At 45.5% G+C, this 19,361-nt stretch overlaps 1 protein-coding gene across 2 annotated transcripts in view; it reads left to right on the top strand.

Annotated features, from left to right (window-relative positions):
- Nucleotides 1-4,690: 4,690 nt before the first annotated feature.
- TBC1D15 (TBC1 domain family member 15) overlaps nucleotides 4,691-19,361 on the top strand; it is a 69,725-nt gene continuing 55,054 nt past the window's right edge. Inside the window, exon 1 of one of the 2 annotated variants that reach the window (XM_084878867.1) lies at nucleotides 4,691-4,816. In XM_084878867.1, the coding sequence (XP_084734993.1) occupies nucleotides 4,787-4,816 (30 nt within the window). In that variant the 5' untranslated portion in view covers nucleotides 4,691-4,786. Of the gene's footprint in view, nucleotides 4,817-6,192; nucleotides 6,335-19,361 lie in introns of those variants that run through there. The other variant, XM_084878868.1, reaches the window with a different exon arrangement.

Genomic DNA, 19,361 nt, shown 5'->3' with positions numbered 1-19,361 from the left:
TGTGGTATCTGTTCTGGTGCCCCAAAGGGTTCAGAAAAAGGGAAGTTAGTAGTACAAGTTCAGGGATATGTTATCATAGGTGCAAAAAGACAGATAGGCTCAGTTAAGTAAAGATTGACCTTGTCAGTGAAGATACCAGCCTGGGAGGTGACTACCCACCATAACTGCTTTTAAATGTATTTTTATTGATTTTGTACTGAGAGGAAGGGAGAGAGATAGAGAGTTAGAAACATCAATGAGAGAGAGTCATCGATCAGCTGCCTCTTGCACACCCCCTACTGGGGATGTGCCCGCAACCAAGGTACATGCCCTTGACCGGAATCGAACCTGGGACCCTTCAGTCCCCAAGCCGACGTTCTATCCACTGAGCCAAACCGGTTTCAGCCATAACTGCTTTTAGTTAAAGTTTAATTTCAGACCATCCTTTGTGGTTACTTTAGGTCTTTGAGTTTGCAATACTGCCATGTGGGCCTTCCCTGAGATTGTCAGGTTTGCATGTGGCCCCTTTCGTCCACAAGGCAGTCAGTGTAGGTTCTAGACTTTAGGAAAGAGACTTGGCCTAGAGTATTTGGGAGTCATCAGCACATAGGTGGTGGTGATACTGGAATGTGAAGATAATGGCCCAAGGATAGTGTTTGGGGGGAAAAGTAAAAGAAATGCAAGGATAGCTCATGGGTAGCACCAGCATTTAAAGGGAAGTTGTTGGGTGAGGGTTAAGAATATGAAGAAGTAGCAGATAAATCTAGGGTGCCAAATTTTCAATAAGAAGCCTTTAATTCCCAAACTTATTATGTAAGTAATAGGTACCATTGTAAGTATTTTATTCCTGGAACTCAACTTTTCTCTAAAAGAAGAGTATAAGAAATGTTGTATTAAAACTAGAGGCCCGGTGCACAAAATTCATACACGGGAGAGGAGTCCCCTCAGTCCAGCCTGCACCCTCTTCAATCTGGGACCCCTTGGGGGATGTCCAACTGCGATCCTGGCAGCTGGACATCCCTCTCACAATCTTGGACTGCTGGGTCCTAATCACTCACCTGCTTGCCTGGTTGTCCCTAACTGCCCCCCCACCCCCGCAGGCCTGTTCGCCCCTAACTACTCCCCTACTGCTGTCCTGGTCACTCCTAACTGCCCCCCTCTGCCAGCTAGGTCGCCCCCAACTGTCCCCTCCCTGCCAGCCTGGTCATTCCTACCTCCCCCACTGGCTGTTCACCTCTTACTGCCCCCCTGCTGGCATGGTCACCCCCAACTGCCCCCCTCCCACTGGTCTGGTCACCCCTCACTGCCCCCCTCCATCAGGCTAATCACCCCAACTGCCCCCCCCCCCCCGCCCCCACCAGCCTGGTCGCCTCTTACTGTCCCCTCTGCCAACTTGGTTGCCCCCAACTGTTACCCCTGCGGCCTGGTTGCCCCAAGCAGACTACTTATTCAGTTATTTGGTCATCCCTCACTAAACCCCTGCCGGCCTGGCTGTGAGGGTGTGAGGGTCAACTGCATATTATCTCTTTATTATATAGGCTTTTTCTCACCCAACGGGCATGGCTCATGGTTGTAATCAGACAATCAATGGGTCTGTGCTGCCTGTTACTACTTGAGCCAACTAAACAGATACAGGGTTGAATCATATAAGTGTTTATTCCAATAATGCTAGCAGTATGGGAGAACAGCAGGTCATTCATAAAAATCTGCTCTGCAGCCCCACAAGGGCCTGCTGCTTATATAGGGTAGGACAAAGATGACATGGGAAAGAAGGGATTACAGGCATGGGGAAGTAGGCAGTACAAGCTCCAGTGGAATCCATTGTTTAGAGAACAAGATTGTTCATCTTTCCATGATAATATGCAATTCTTAAATGAAAATGGACCACATTCTAAGATTGACTCCCAGGTCCCAGGAGCGTACAACTCCCAGCAGGTCAGAATGTCCTTTCTTTAACCAACACAAGGAAATCATGGGTAATAGAGCATGATTAATATTTCCCATTTTGGACAAAAGGGGCCACTTGCTAATTTGACATGCTCAGGGGAGGCCTGCATGGCAGTCTTGAAAACTCAGAGACTTAAAGTAACCACAAAGGATTGTCTGAAATTAAACCTTAACTAAAAGCAGTTATGGTATCTTCACTGACAAAGTCAACCTTTATCTTAACCGAGCCTATTGTCTTTTTGCATCTAGGATAACATACCCTTGAAATGTCTGGGTAACTTGTAACTTCCCTTTTTCTGGACCCCTTGGGGCACAACCTAATGTGCTGGGCGCCAGGACAGATATCACAAAGTCCTTCATTATCATGTTAATTGTCCCTGCACCCACCTAAGTATGTGTCCATCATTTTACTTTTTATTCAATCCCAGGATTTCCCTACTTTGCTTTATCCCACCTCCGTAATCTATCACCAATGGATTTCATGTAACCCACCTACATCCCTTCTTTTGATTGTAATGTATAAATACAGATGTAACCCGCCATTCTCTGGAGCATTATCTCAATTCATTGAGGTTCTGCTTCCCAGCATATGTGGACAGTTTGGCTCACATAAACTCACAAAAATTCTTTACAAGTTTTAATGTTTTTTACATTAACACCATAACCATAGGTAATTCCCAATATTCTATTTTTGCCCCTAATGAGATCACACACGGTTCTGGTTGCACTTGCCTGGGTTGCAGGCTCAATCCCTAGTGTGGGGCATTCAGGAGGCAGCCAATCAATGAGTCTCTTTCATCGCGGATGTTTCTCTCTGAAATAAATAAAAATATACTGAAAAAGTCTTTTTTCTCTAATCATACCCCATTACTCTGAGCTGGTGGAAAATTTAAACTGGGTCCCTGTAACAGGTCTACAAACCACCCCAGAATTGTATGAAGGTCAAGGGGTCTTAGTCCAGTGCATTTGGGAAAGGTCCTCAAGTCTTCACTCAATGTTGGTTACTATTAACATGCTCATTTCCCCAGCTCACTTATCCCTTACAGATGAGCTGCTTTGCTGATTCAGTCAGTGCCAAGCCTGGGCATGGGTGTTGGCCATGGATAGAATCTCTGAGGCCCACAGGGCAGCCTCCATAATGGTGCTTCACATCCATTCTCATGTAAGGTCCTGCCACCTCCCTCACCCATTAGGTTCCCGATAGGCAGAGAACCTAAAAACCACCTTTTCTGTTACTCCCATTGGTCTCCACTTATCCAACCAACCTCAAAAGCCTCTGATCTTTCTCCTCCGGGTGAAGAGAGAAGTATCTCAGTGAACACAAAAGGCCCTTTTATTATGCTCTGGGGCAAGGGAAGTCCCACTCCTTGTGCCAGAGCTGTCAGGGGAGTTTCCAGTCATTCTCTAGCGTTCTTTTACAGCACGGAGAATGAAAGGTGAAACGGAGGGCCAGAGACCAGGATACCAGGACACAGGCTTTATTGGAGGAGAAGACCCCCGCTGGGCTTCCTTCCAAGGAGACACAGCACACATGCTGGGGTGAACTCGCCTTTTGAGGGGAGGAAAAGGGACAGGGGTTAGGGACAGATATCACAAAGTGATATCTGCCTCCTGAATGCCCCACACTAGGGATTGAACCTGCAACCCAGGCAAGTGCAACCAGAACCGTGTGTGATCTCATTAGGGGCAAAAATAGAATATTGGGAATTATCTATGGTTATGGTGTTAATGTAAAAAACATTAAAACTTGTAAAGAATTTTTGTGAGTTTATGTGAGTGCCCTAACCCCTGTCCCTTTTCCTCCCCTCAAAAGGCGAGTTCACCCCAGCATGTGTGCTGTGTCTCCTTGGAAGGAAGCACACGCTGATTGGTGGTTTCATGTAAGGCACATGATCAGGGACCTAGGGACATAGGAATGGGGCCTTAGGGTATTTGGCAGGTGCTGATTGGTGGTTCAATGTGCAGCCCACATAAGGTGCCTTGTTAGGTGCTCAGGAATGTCCATGCTGCAGGTGGAGTTTACCTCATTCTCCATCTATCAGAGAGAAAAAAACACACAAGCTAATACCTTACTATCTTGACAAACCATCTCACCACACATGCATTGTCCCAGGAGATTCCTACAACCACTCCATGGGTAATTCTCACCTTACATACTGAAGCTTGGTTGAATGCAGAAACTTGTTTCAAGTTGCACAGTGATTAAGTCACTGTGTCGGATCTATGAGCCGTGTCCGTTGGACTCTGTAACAGTGAGGGTGTGGTAGGTTACTGAAGTTCTTATCCAAACACCTTGCTCATCGTCACGTGTGAGCGGCAGCGACCAAACTGAAATCGGACCCTTCACATACAGGGGGGAAAGGCACTGTGTGTGCGCCTCCGAGAGAGGGCTAGGATCCCTTTAATCTCCACCACAGCTTTGTCAGCTCCACGACGAGACACTGAGACTGAAGCGGAAGGAGGAAGTGACTCGCCTGTAGCCACAAACCCAGGACTCCGCTCGCCCGGCTCCCAGAGCGGTGTTCACACCAAACTGAACTGGCAGGAGATTGGCTGAGCCTCACTCCTCCGCAAAACTCCGAGGCGAAAACCACGTCAGCTCAGCCTCCCTCTTAGAAAAAAAAAAAGACACAGACGCATGCGCAGTGTGCACCGGAGGACTCCGCCCTGGCCGCCTCCGAGCCCTGCTCACCGCGCATGCGTCCGACGGCCCCTCCCGCCCCGCCCCTTCACGCCGCGCCCAGCGGCCTGCTTCCGGCCCCGGTCCCTCCCGGAAATCAGCCTCGTTTTGCCGGATGTTGTTGTGAGTCCGAGAGGCACGTGGGGCGCTGCTACGTCATCACAGGCCCGCGCTGGAAACATGGCGGTGGCGGGCGTAGTGAGCGGGAAGGTAAGTAACGGCCGCGGGGAACGCCTCGCCCTTTTCTGTCCTGGGGGACGCGTTTTGCTGCGCGGGGGGCCGGCCGGGGGAGGGATGCGGGGGCTTTTCTGATCCAGGAGCAGCCCGCGGCGGGGGCGGGAGAAGAGGACTTGGCGGTGTCAGCTGTTTTCCCTTGAATGCCGGCTCAGGCGGGGAGTCAGACGCCTGGTTCCCGCTCCAAGGCCGGCTAGGCCTCGGCACTGCGGTGGTCTGTTCCGCCCCGGGCCGGGGGGCTGTTATTGGAATTACTTTTCCTTAGGGACAGGTGGTTAACGACTTTCTTTTTTTTTTTCTGGCTCCCCTTTTTTTTGGCTCCCGCGGCTTCCTCTCTCGGAGGCCTAAGTCTCGTTTGCCCCTGCCTTGCTGCTTTACTCTTGGCGAAGGCCCTTGGAGAGGAGCTAAAAGCAGGTGCCGCGCAGCAGTTGCGCACAGAAGGAAAGAGTGTATTAGTAGATCCATTTTACCAGACTGCTGAGTGAGTTAGTGCTTGTGAGCAAAAGGGCGTGCTTCCATCCCACGCTTGCCTACGAAGTTGTTAGGGAAGGTAGTCATCCCCTGGACGTCTCTTTGCTGTTAACTCTGGAAGTATCTTTGGTGCTTTTTTTAAGGAGGCGGTCAGTGACCCCCGCCTAGTTCGGTTAGGAACTACGATTGGATGCGGAGATTTCATTCTGTAGTGCCCGTTGACATAGCGAAAGCACACCTGACTTCTTCAAATTAGCCTGTTAATCAGGACTATCACGACAGGCGTACCCCCGGCTGCATTTGTAAACATCTGGTGATGACTCATCCCACGCTGAGGACTACTTACTTGTAGATAGCTTCCTCTGTTCTTTGAGTTTCACTCATTTTTCCCTGTGCTGCTTTCCCCTCCCCATTTTGAATTATTTGGCAGCATTTGTGGTTTGGTGTATGGATTACTAGACTACGTGGCGGAATAATATCTATGGTCGTGGCTTTACTGATATCTGAAATGTGACCTTGGGGAATTGAGCAAGCGTGACTTCTCTGTCCTTCATATTGTTTATCTCTGAAATGGAGGTGATGTCAATCATTGTTTTTTGTATTGGAGTCGTTAGGATTACATGAAATAGCAAAAGCATTAAACATTACATAGTTCTGCATACTGGCTTTTTAAATGGTAGATTGGTCATCAATTGGGATTATTCACGCTCTTTGGTTTCTTGTCATTGTCAGTTTTTGCCTTAAGGGTGGGTGCTGATCTACTTGACTCACTACATACAGAATGGGGCAAAAGTAGTTTTATAGTTGTTCGTATGGAAAATAATACAACTAATAAGTAAAAATACAAAAATAAACTGTTTCACTTATTCTTCACAGCTGTAAAGCCCTGTATATGAAGGTTATCCCATTTGATTTTCCATCTGGACTTGATTCAATCTAAGACTTTTCAAGAGGGAGAATTTCTTCTTTCAGGTGTGGATTGATTTTGAAAGAACCTTTGAGATGATGAAACAGCTGTGAAATGTAAGACTTTCTTTACACTGCCTCCCAGGCTATTCATGAATATAAAATTAATATATTTATGTAAAATAAACTAGAGGGAAAAGGCAAAAGGAAAGTAAACAAAGGTAGGGAAGGTAGATGAAACTGAAGTATGACAATTAATCGAACTGCCTCCTAGCTACTTACCTTTCCTAATCTGACTTCTTAAAATTAGTCTATTTCATAACTCTTATCACCTCATTTGTTCTCATTGCATATTCACACCCTTTTCCATCATTTCTATAAACGATATTTTCATGCCAAAAACTATCCCTCTTCCAAATAATACTATCATGATCCACAAAAGTCACTTATTCTTTCAGTGAGCTCAGATTTAGTTTCATGGCAGCATTATTCACCAGTGTGCATGTAAAACAAACTTGGAGATGTCCATTTCTATAACAATGTTTAATCAATAACCAAGTCCTAGACGTTTTACCATAATGATGTTTCCTTTTTTTTTTTTTTTAATAAACCTTTATTGTTCATATTATTACAAAAGTTCCTCATTTTTTTCCCCCCTTCACCAGGTTCCTACCCCACCCTCTGCCCTTTCCCCACCCCCCATTATCTTCATCCATAGGTGCACAGTTTATGTTCAGTTTCTTCCCGCACCCCCTACTCCTCTTTTCCCTGAGAATCATCAGTCCACTCCCCTTCCATACCTCTGATTCTATTATATTCAACAGTTAATATTGTTCATTGGTTTTTTTAAAAAATATATTTTATTGATTTTGTACAGAGAGGAAGGGAGAGAGATAGAGAGTTAGAAACATTGATGAGAGAGAGTCATCGATCAGCTGCCTCTTGCACACCCCCTACTGGGGATATGCCCGCAACCAAGGTACATGCCCTTGACCGGAATCGAACCCGGGACCTTTCAGTCCCCAAGCTGACGCTCTGTCCATTGAGCCAAACCGGTTTCGGCCATCAGGTTTTTTAATTCCCTTGGTTTTTAGATTCACTTTTTGATAGTTATGTATTTATTGTTCATAATTTTTATCTTTATTTTCTTTCTCTTCCGAAAGAACCCCCTTCAGAAATTAATATAATTCTGGTTTGGCAGTGATGAACTCCTTTAGCTTTTTTTTTTTATTATTAGTAAAGCTCTTTATCTGGCCTTCAATTCTGAGTGATAGCTTTGCTGGGTAGAGTATTTTTGGCTGTAGGTTCTTGCTATTCATCACCTTGAATATTTCTTGCCATTCCCGTCTGGCCTGCATGGTTTCTGTTGAGAAATCAGCTGACAATCATATGGGTGCTCCTTTATAGGTAACTTCCTGCTTTGCTCTTGCTGGTTTTAATATTCTTTGTGTTTTGCTCTTGGAATTTTAATTATGATGTGTCTTGGTGTGATTCCTTTTGCTTGGGGTTCTGTATACTTCCTGGACTTGTAGGTCTAATTCTTTCACCAGGTGGGGAAAGTTTTCTGTCACTATTTATTTCAGTATGTTTTTGATATCTTGCTCTCTCTCATCTTCTGGTACCCCATAATTCTGATGTTGGTTAGCTTGAAGTTGTCCCAGAGGTTTCTTACATTATCTTCAACTTTCTGGAATCTCTTGTCTTCTTGCTTCTGTGGAGGAGTCTCTTTTGGCTCTTTATGTTCCAAATCTTTGACTTGATTCTTGCGATCTTCCATTCTGTTTTTAGGACTCTGTATAATATTTATTTCAGAGAATGTTTTCTTTATTTCTTGTTGATCCCTTATTATTTCTTGTTGATCCCTTATTATTTCTAGTTGATCCCTTTTCATATCCTCATAGGTCTAATAGGCCTTTTCTAGGAAATTCTTGAAAAACCTTTTAAGCGTGGTTTTGAACTCTATATCCAGTCGCTTTTTGTCCTCCATTTCTTTCGTTTGTGATCTGTTTCCTTGTCTCAGCATTTTCGCAGCTTCCCTGAGTTGGTAGCCTTAAAAGTCTGTGTTCAGCTTGGATGGGTCAAAGTTTCAGGGTGGAGCCTACAGCCTTGGCTTCCGTCAGCCACGCCCTATGAGGCTCCTGAGTCTCAGTATTCCTCAGGGTCCTTCTCGTTGCAAGCACCTCTGAGAGAAAGGTGCCCTCAAGTTTCGCCTGCTACCAAACAGTCTAGGCTCTCCCCCAATGAGCCTGGAACTGGGGTTCAGTTCAGTTGGAAGTGGGGTTGGAATGGGGTTCAGAGCAGTCTGGAGCTTTTGTCTCCTTCCTGCTAGGGCAATTCAGCGGCAATGTATGCACCTCCGGGACTTCTTTCGCCTCTCCCCTGGGTTTCCGCCTTACAGCCCAGGCTCCCTCTGTATGAGCCTGGGTCCCCAGGGTCTGGCCTAGAACTGGGGTTCAGTGCAGTCGGAACTGGGGTTCAGCATAGTCTGGAGCTTTTGTCTCCTTCCCGCTAGGGCAATCTAGCAGCAGAGTCAACAGTCCATCCTCCGCGCATAATGTGCGCACCTCTGGGGGCTCTGCCTTTCACCGTTCCCTGAGATTCCGCCTAACAGCCCAGGCTCCCTCTGTATGAGCCTGGGTCCCCAGGGTCTGGCCTGGAACTGGGGTTCAGTGCAGTCGGATCTGGGGTTCAGCACAGTCCGGAGCTTTTATCTCTTTCCTGCTAAGGAACGGCAGCCAGACACTCAGGCCCCCCCCCCCCCCCCCCTCATCCTCTCTACGCGCACCGCGTGTCTCTGTACCTTAGGTTTTTACAGCTCCTCTGATTTTCCTTCTGGTTTTCTCTTTCCTTCTTGTAGAATTTCTAGTCAGTCAACTTTCCTGTAGTTCTGGGTAATGTCCATTTTGTATTTTAGTTGTATTTTATTGAAATTGTTGTGTGAGGCTGCAGTTAGGTGTTACCTATGCCGCCATCTTGGATTCTCTTCTGTAATGATGTTTCTTAAATTTGTTGCATCCTTTTCATTCTCAATGTTTAGTTCATTCATGCCTTTCGTTTTCCTGTAGTTATGAGTTCTTAGCTAATTTTTTTTCTCCCTGTCTGCAGTCTCTTTGCCCACAGTCACCTCTCCACACCACCACTGGAGTTATTTTTCTAAAGCACAAATCTGATCCTCTCTTGATTTAAGAAACGAACTTTTTTTTGTTTTTTGTTTTGTTACTGTCACCATTAAAATAGTCCTCAAGGCATAAAAACCCACATTACCTTTTGGGAAAGGGGAGTTGGGGGAAAATATATATACATACATATGAGAGTGTGTGTGTGTTATTTACCTCCTCCAGCCATCCCTCCCTCCAAAAATGTTTAGCTAAGCCCTATTTTAGAAACTTAGGGTAGGGGATGTTAACCAATGTTCACAAGAAGTCACATGTAGTACCTTTAAAAGATACAGATGCTGCCTAGCCGGTGTGGGTCAGTGGTTGAGCATCAACCTGTGAACTAAGATCAGTGGTTGAGCGTCAGCCTATGAACCAAGAGGTTACTGGTTTGATTCCTATTCAGGGCACAAGCCCCCAGGTTGTGGGCTTGATCTCTAGTAGGGGGCATGCAGGAGGCAACCTATCAATGTTTTTCTCTTTTTAAAATAAAAAACATATTTAAAAAATACAGATTCTGGACCACAACCCCTCTCTTCTGAAATAGAATCTCTCAGTATTGAGCTCTGGGATGTAAAGTAACTTCTCTAATGAGTATACTTTGCTTGCTTTGAACTTTTTTGGTAAAAATATATCTTTATTGTTTAGATTATTACAGTTGTTCCCCCCCGCCCTCCCCCCGCCAGCTCTCCTCCAACCGGTTCTCACCCCACACCTTTGCCTTACCCCCCCTCCCCCCCCCACACACACACACTGTCCTCATCCATAGGTGTATGATTTTTGTCCAGTCTCTTCACGCATCCCCACATCTCCTTCCCCCTGAGAATGGTCAGTCCACTCCCTTCTGTGCCCCTGATTGTATTATATTCACCAGTTTATTATGTTCTTTATCTGGCCTTCAATTCTGAGTGATAGCTTTGCTGGGTAGAGTAATCTTGGTTGTAGGTTCTTGCTATTCATCACTTTGAATATTCCTTGCCACTCTCGTCTGGCCTGCATAGTTGTTGAGAAATCAACTGACAATCGTATGAGTGTTCCCTTGTAGGTAACTGTTTTTCTCTTGCTGCTTTTATTTTATTTTATTTTATTTTATTTTATTTTATTTTATTTTATTTTATTTTATTTCTACTTTTTAAAATTAATTAATTAATTTATTTTTTAAATCAATCTTTATTGTTCATATTATTACAAAGGTTTCCTCATTTCTTCCCCCCTCCACCAGGTTCCCCCCCACCCTCCGCCCCCTTCCCCTCCCCCATTGTCCTCATCCATAGGTGCACAGTTTATGTTCAGTCTCTTCCTCCCTCCCTTTCCCCGATAGTAAATCCCTTTTCAGATAGTAAATCAGTTACTTAGCATTTTCTCATATCAATAATACCTCCACATGCCCAAAGATACACTTCATACAAAAGACACTTCCAAATAGGTCAACCAACCTCATCCAGGCCCCGCACAAGGCACTCACAGATCAACATCCCAGCGCTATACTAACTCAACATATCCAGATCTAAGCCTTCATCACTTGATTCAGCAGACCCTCAAGTTCCCGCAAAAGTTTCCAGCCATGTCTGAGAGGCAGCCTTGGGGCGGGGGCAGGCGAGGAGCGAGCTGTTCCGGGCCTGGCTGCTCCGGGCCTGGCCTCTGTTGCTCTGGTTCGTTCCACAACCAGCTGCTCCGGGTCTGGCCACTGCCGCTCCCGACCTGGTTGCTCCGGGCTTGGCTGCTGCTGCTCCGGGCCTGGCCGCACCCGACCCAGCTGCTCCGGGCCTGGCTGCTCCCAGCCTGGCAGCTGCTGCTATGGGCCTGGCCGCACCCGACCCGGCTGCTCTGGGCCTGGCCGCTCCGGGCCCGGCCACTCTGGGCCTGGATGCTCCCAGCCTGGCAGCCGCTGCTCTGGGCCTGGCCGCACCCGACCCGGCTGCTTCGGGTCTGGCCGCTCCCAGCCTGGCAGCCGCTGCTCCGGGCCTGGCCGCACCCTACCCGGCTGCTCCGGGCCTGGCTGCTCCCAGCCTGGCAGCCGCTGCTATGGGCCTGGCCGCACCCGACCCGGCTGCTCTGGGCCTGGCCGCTCCGGGCCCGGCCACTCTGGGCCTGGATGCTCCCAGCCTGGCAGCTGCTGCTCCGGGCCTGGCCGCACCCGATCCGGCTGCTCTGGGCCCGGCTGCTCCGGACCTGGCCGCTCCCAGCCTGACAGCCGCTGCTCTGGGCCTGGCCGCACCCTACCCGGCTGCTCTGGGTCCGGCTGCCCCGGGCCCGGCTGCTCCAGGCCTGGCCGCTCCCAGCCTGGAAGCTGCTGCTTCGGGCCTGGCCGCACCTGATCCGGCTGCTCTGGGTCCGGCTGCCCCGGGCCCGGCCGCTCCGAGCCTGGTCGCTCCTGGCCTGGATGCTTCGGGCTTGGCTACTGCTGTTCTGGGTCTGGCTGCTCCCGACCCGGCTGCTCTGGGCCTGGCTTCTCCGGGCCCGGCCACTCCGGGTCTGGGTGTTCCTGGACTGGCCACCCTGGGCTTGGCTGCCTCCGCCTCAGGCTGCCACTGCCCCAGGTCTGACTGCTCCAGTCCTGGCTGTTGCTGCTCTGGTTCGGCTGCTGCTTCTCTGGAGCCTGACTGTTGCTGCTCCAGGCCCGGCTGCCACTGCCTTGTGCCTGGCCATTCTAGGCCTGGCCGCCGCTGTTCCAACATTCCGCTTTTCGTCGCTCCCCTGGGATTCCGCCACACAGCCCCGTCTCCCCCTGCCTGAGCCGGCCGGGGCTTCTGTTTCCTTCCCTCCAGTGCAATCCAGCATCAGAGTCAACATCCCTTTGTGAGCTGTGTGCACAATATGTTGTAGTTAAGCCTTGACTGCTGTTGGTATCACTGGGAGGAATTGACCTCCAGGCCATTTGACTGTGAAGATCAGTTGTGTCTACGTTGGGAGAACTTTTGTGCTGGAGACAATGTCTCAAAGTGGGGCTTTGGCGCTCACTGAATCTGCCCCATGAGTGTGTCTCTTATGGATGTGAGAATTGTAGTCTGGATGGTCTCACTCTGACCACTCGGTACACTGGCTCTTGGATTTCCGAGGAGGTGCAAAGTCAGTTCACCCCCTGAGGCTATAGAGAAAATTGCAGATTATTCTTTTATGTTTGGGATTTGGAGGTGTCCAGATGAGGTCCAGCTTTGAAGCAGTGCAAGCTGCTGTCCAGCTTTGGGCTTTCTTTTGGAGGCTCTGGGGCTCTCTGACCCAGCTACAGTATGTTAGGTTTTAGATTGCAAAAGGCCAGGCCATTCATATGCAAAAGCCTCTGCTCACAGCTTGGTTGGGGTTGTAAATTGGGTGGGGATTGATCTCAGGGAATCATCTGGGCAGAGCAAACAGCAATGGCTGACTGTCAGACCAGCCCCGAAGTTAACTAGTTTCTGAAGGTTAAACCAGAGTATAGTCTTCTTTACATTATAGCAGTGGTCGCCAACTGGTGGTCCGCGAGGTCCGAAAGGTTGGTGACCACTGCTTTATATATAGTATGTAATATTATGAATGTGATTGATTGGTGTTTTGTATCCTTGGGACCCTGTAATGCCCCTTAGTATGCTGTTGTTTTTTTTGCCAATGGGTAGTTCAGTAACTCAGTGAATACAGGGTACAAGTTTGATGTTTTCAATTCTCTGTCGATTTGACTAAAGTCAAGGGTAGGTCTGTTGTTTTTTTTTGTTTGTTTGTTTGTTTTTTGGCATCATGAGTGTATGGATTGTTTTCTTATATATTGTTTTTCTTAGCTTTTGAAAGTGGGTTTGAATTTGATAATAAACCTTTATTTTTGGAGTTTGGCTTTTCTTCGTTGCTATGTATGTGCAGAACCATATATTTTCTGTTAACTAAATGGAAGGAGTGACATCCTCTTGTGAATAATGAGGGAAGATACGGGGACAAGTCTGTAAAGGCCATTCTGCTTCTTTTCTTACAGGTGAACAGAGTTGAGTTAGTGGAATGAGTTGAATTTATAGAGAAAGTAGGAGAAAGAAGATAGCTTAAAATAGATTTTGCCCTTATGCCCAATGCCTTTGATGGTTACAGTTTACTTTAATTTTTAAGCAAATATTTATTAAGCACCTAATTTGTCCCAGTCACTATATTAGCCATTGGGGACACAAAGAGCCCCTTACCTTGGAGCTTATACACTTCAGTTCTTCAGAAGGAACACATTAGCTAACAACCACCCCTTTAAATAACTAATGTAATATGATTTTAAAGTCCTTGAAGTTGCTGTATTTCTAGTGAATATTTGTAATCTGAAGACCTGTAGACATCATGAGGGCAGGGTCTGCAGTATTTCACCTGCACCTAGCATAGATTCTGGCACATAGTCAGTGATGAAGAACCTACAAGAATATAGAGAAAATGAGGTACTAGAATGAGAGAGATGGGCTCACTAATGATAGCACTCTTGTCTTAAAGTTAAAAAGTCCTGTATTTTTATGCCCTTACATTTCACTCTAGGTCTGTGTTTTTTATTGTGGTTGTAATAGAATTTGTTTTTATTGAAAATAATTTGAAACAAGTGGAAAATCAGCTATTATTTTTTCTTAGAATTTGTTTTAGTGGCATTCTGAGTAAAAACTTATTTTGTAGCTTAAATTTGGCCACTTCCAATTTTCCAGTTTCTTTTAGATATGCTTATAGTGTGTGAAATCCTTGTGCTTAAGAAAGATAAAGGTGCCGAAACCGGTTTGGCTCAATGGATAGAGCGTTGGCTTGGGGACTGAAGGGTCCCGGGTTCGATTCTGGTCAAGGGCATGTACCTTGGGGGCACATCCCCAGTAGGGGGTGTGCAAGAGGCAGCTGATTGATGACTCTCATCGATGTTTCTAACTATCTCTATCCCTTCCTCTCTGTAAAAAATCAATAAAATATATTAAAAAAAAAAAAGATAAAGAATATTCTTGGTACTTAGTAGATTTTCCCAGAGACTATTTCTTTTCCTAGAATAGATCTTATAACAAGGTGGTAGTACCTTATTGGTATAGGATATAATATGAGTATGACATCTTTTTTTTTTTTTTTTTGCATTCTTTGTTTAACAAACATTTGAGTACCTTTGTGTGTTGAGTTCTTTGGATACAAGAATGGCTAAACACAGACTTCTCATTCTTTTTTTTTTTTTTAAATATATATTTTATTGATTTTTTACAGAGAGGAAGGGAGAGAGATAGAGAGCTAGAAACGTCGATGAGAGAGAAACATCGACCAGTTGCCTCTTGCACACCCCCTACCGGGAATGTGCCCGCAACCAATGTACATGCCCTTGACCGGAATCGAACCTGGGACCTTTCAGTCCGCAGACCGACACTCTACCACTGAGTCAAACCAGCTTCGGCAGACTTCTCATTCTTGACACAGTACAGTGGTTTGTAATTTTAACAAGTTACTTACTTCAATATATGAATAAAAAACATGGCTTTTTTGACAAAGTTCAAATGTCAAGACTTTCCTTTAGACATAACTGCTAGGACTAAATTAAAAATTTTAATGCAACCTTTTCATTTTCACTTTCTGCCGGAAGCTAGTTCCAGCATGTCATAATAGCAAGAGTTTCCTCAAAAGGTTGATGGAATATGAGGACTCAACAAGGGCTGAGTCACATATGTTATCGCCTGTTGGGAATGACCAAAGGCATTTCCCCAAACCTGAAAAGGATGATTGTTTGCTGCCAGCCAGCTGAGGGCATCTTAATATACATGTTATTGCCTTCTGTTGGCCAAACACCTGAACAGCCTAAGGCAGTTCCCCAGTCTAACAGTGGACTCTGTAGACCAGTGTTCTCAATCTTTCTAATTATTTTCGTTGCTATTTCATAACTAATTTTTCTGCTGTTATGAATCGTAATGTAAATATCTGTGTTTTCCTATGGTCTTAGGCTCTATAGCAGCGGTTCTCAACCTGTAGAAACAAGTGGAAACCACAAATTATTTAACAGTACTAAAATTACAATTATGAAGTAGCAATGAAAATAATTTTATGGTTGGGGGTCACCACAACATGAGGAATTGTATTAAAGGGTCACAGCATTAGAAAGGTTGAGAGCTACTGCTGTAGACTAACCCTGGCTTTTGATGTGCATATCTCCACCTTGCCTTAGAACAAACTGTATTAATAATTTAAGCAAGGGGTCCTAAGACAAGGAGAACTTGGTTTCTTCAGCCAAGCTCCTCTGCCCCCCCATATGCCTTTCAAAATTATGTTTTGTCTCTGGACTGTAATTTATGCACAGCCCCTTTTCCAGGTTTTCTGAAACCGTATAGATGCTGGATCAAGACCACCGGAGTTAAATGATACCCAATGTCCGGCAACTTGTTTGTGGAAGAAATCCATATGAAATCTATTAACAATCTTTACATATATATGGTGTAGTATATATTTATTGTGTGTGTGTGTGTGTGTGTGTGTGTGTGTGTATATCCTACCTAATAAAAGTACTATGCAAATTAACCATCACTCCACTATACCCACCAGCCACACCCACCAGCCAATTAGAGCAAGTATGCAAATAAACCCAACCAAGATGGCTACCAGAAGGGAGGCTTGGGTTTTCCCAGCAACAGAGGAAACCAAGCTTTCCACACACTCCAATGGGCCCAGGCCTCCACTCAAGGATACAGAGTTTCAATTATAGAAGGTAAACAAATCCAAACAGAAATGGTGGCCACCACGGATTGAGCAGGAGGCTTGGCTCCGCTCCAGGCTACAAAATTTTAATTGTAGAAGGTAAATAAATACCAGATACCAGGGCCTCTGCTTGGGTCGCCAGGGGGCGTGGCTGGTCTGCAAATCACCACAGGCCCCTCGCCCAGGCCACCTCACGTCCTAAGGGAACCCCATCCTGATTCAGGACACCCTTCAGGACAAACCAGCTGGTCCCCACCCATGCACCAGGTCTCTATCCTATCTAATAAAAGAGTAATATGCAGATTGACCATCATTCCAGCACACAATATGGCTGCCCCATGTGGCCAAAGATCCTGCCCCCATGTGACACAAGATGGCCACCACAAGAGGGCCAGCAGGGGAGGGCAGTTGGGAGGGACCAGGAGGGACCAGGCCTGCAAGGGAGGGCAGTTGAGAGGAATCATGCCTGCAGGGGAGGGCAGTTACAGGTTACCAGGACTGCAGAGGAGGGACGTTGGGGGCAAACAGGCTGGCAGGGGAGTAGTTAGACATCAATCAGGCTGGCATGGGAGTGGTTAGGGTGATTAGGCTGGCAGGCAGAAGCGGTTAGGGGCAATCAGGCAGGCAGACAGGTGAGCAGTTGGGAGCCAGCAGTCCTGGATTGTGAGGGATGTCCAACTGCCCGTTTAGGCCTGGTGTCAGTGGGATTGGGCCTAAATGGGCAGTCGGACATCCCTCAAGGGGTCCCAGATTGGAGAGGGTGCAGGCTGGGCTGAGGGACAACCCCGGTTCCCCCCCCCCCCCCCCGCCCCGCCCCCATGTACGAATTTCGTGCTCTGGGCCTCTAGTAATGTATATAGAGTTGTTGGTATGAGATAAATCATTCACTTAATCCTTGTTATTTCTGCCCTTCTGTCTGATATTGTTTGGCACACTAATGTCCTTAAAATGCAATACTAATTCTGCACCTTGCCTTTCATTGAGAATTGTACCATCCTTAATATCTCAGTATCTCTATATCTTCACTCAGAATTTCTGTGGTTTGTTACCCTTAAAATCATCCTATGTTCTACATTTCTTTAGTTCCACAATCATAACTGATTAATGTGTCCTAAAGAACACTTGTTTACTTCTGTATACCATACTTACCTCACTGTTTTGTCCTTGACACTCTCCTCCCCTTCATCTCCCACATCTGATCAGTTATGTAGTCCTAACATTTTACCTTGTTAAATAACTTTGTAGGCCATCTGCCTTTTCTCATCTCCACTGCTGCTGCCTTAGTCCAAGCCACCACGAGTCTCTCCCTCCCTGGATTATTGCAGCTGTTTATTCTTGGCTTTACAGCCAGAGTCTTAGAAACTAAGGCAAGTCTAACTATGGCATTCCCAAGAGTCTAATGACTCTTTAGTGGCAAAGATTCTCTTCTGGATAAATTATAAACTCCCTAATTCTTGAGAATGGTTTATTAAAACCCTTTATGATCTGTTCTCTACTCTTGTGTCTCAACACTAGCTTCTACTATCTGAGCTGGGTTATAGCCATGGTCTGAATTCCTGCTCTTTGTATAGAACATATATCCTCTTTAGTTACAATTGCCATTCTTCAGCCCCAAACAGTTTGGCTCAGTGGATGGAATGTCGGCCTGAGGATTAAAGGGTCCTGGGTTCTATTCCAGTCAAGGGCATGTACCTTGGTTACGGGCACATCCCTGATGGGAGGTGTGCAGGAGGCAGCTGGTCAAAGTTTCTGACTCTCTATCCCTCTCCCTTCTTCTCTGTAAAAAATCAATAAAATATTAAAAAAAATTTAAAATTCTTCAGGTCTCTGCTTATATGTCACTCTAGTTAAGTCTTCCTTATTTCTGATCCTGCCTGAGCCTCTTAAGTCTAGGTTATATCATTTATTTTTGGTAGCTTATTTATACTTATATGCTGTGATTACTTGTTATCTTAATCTCTGATTAGATTGTAAGTGCTATGAAGGCCATGACTGAATCTTATTTATACCTTCTAAGCTTACTTTATGCTGGGCATATTGTAGGTATATGTAAATATTTATCAAAGAAATAACAAATTGACATTCTGCTATGACCATAGAGTTACTGGTTTATATGACATTACCAGTTTAGTCAGACACTTTTTTCTGTGTGTTTTTCCACCAACACCTTTTTAATTTCTTAGCAACTAGTTGGATCTCAGTAAATTTGAGTGTATGAATGAAGGAACTTCTAAATCAGATTAGGTGGGATGGGGTTGTTGGAAGAGTTTGGAGAGGCTATTGCTTGTGCACTTTTTTTTTTTTTTTAATATATGTTTTATTGATTTTTTACAGAGAGGAAGGGAGAGGGATAGAGAGCTAGAAACGTCGATGAGAGAGAAACATCGACCAGCTGCCTCTTGCTCACCCCCTACCGGGGATGTGCCCGCAACCAACGTACATGCCCTTGACCGGAATCGAACCTGGGACCTTTCAGTCCGCAGACCGACGCTCTACCACTGAGCCAAACCGGTTTCGGCTGCTTGTGCACTTTTGCAGGCTTCAGTAGAAGTTATTTGCAGAAACAAATTGTAAAAGGATGTTCTAGGTACACTGAACACAATGCACACCAAAATGGCACAAGGCTTTGAGGGAAGAGGTGAGTTCAGAGGGGGCCAAGGCAGGAAGTTTGTATATATTCAGTGAGAAATGTCAGGTAAGACTCATAGGGTTTCAATTTGCATTTCCCTAATAACTAATGGTGTTTAGTATCTTTTCATGTGATTATATGCTGTTCCTGTATTTTAGGTAGAATGTCTGTTTAAATCATTTGCCCATTTTATTTTAAACTGTTGTTCATTTGCTTGTTAATGATTTTTGAGAGTTCTTTTTATGTTTTGGATACAAACCCTTTATTAGATATGTGATTTGCAAATATATTTTCCCTTCCTGAAGGAGGCTTTTCTTTTGCTTAAGAGTCTTCTGAAGATCAAACAAATTCAATTTTGATGATTTCTTAACCTTTTATGCTTATGCTGTCATTTAGAAATTTTTCTGAACCCAAGGCCAGACATACCCATTTTAAAGTTTAAGCACTATTTGTTGAAAAGACTATCCTCTATTTGCTGAGTTGCTTTTGTACCTTTGTCTTAAAGAAAGTTTATATGTCTATAAAATTTGTTTCTGAAATCTATTCTGTATTATCAATCCATTTGTTTCTCTCCAATGCCACACTTTCTTGATTACTATATAGACTTATACTGAATCTTATAGTCAGGTATGTTAGTGCTTAGTGCTCCACTGTTAATCTTTTTCAAGGTTGATTTGGTTATCCTAGGTCAGTGGTGGGCAAACTGTGGCTTTTTGGCCCC

Source organism: Pipistrellus hanaki (genome assembly GCF_964339955.1).
Source record: "Pipistrellus hanaki genome assembly, chromosome: 3".
In the NCBI taxonomy this organism is placed as follows: Eukaryota; Metazoa; Chordata; class Mammalia; order Chiroptera; family Vespertilionidae; genus Pipistrellus; species Pipistrellus hanaki.
This window is presented reverse-complemented; position numbering and strand designations above follow the sequence as displayed.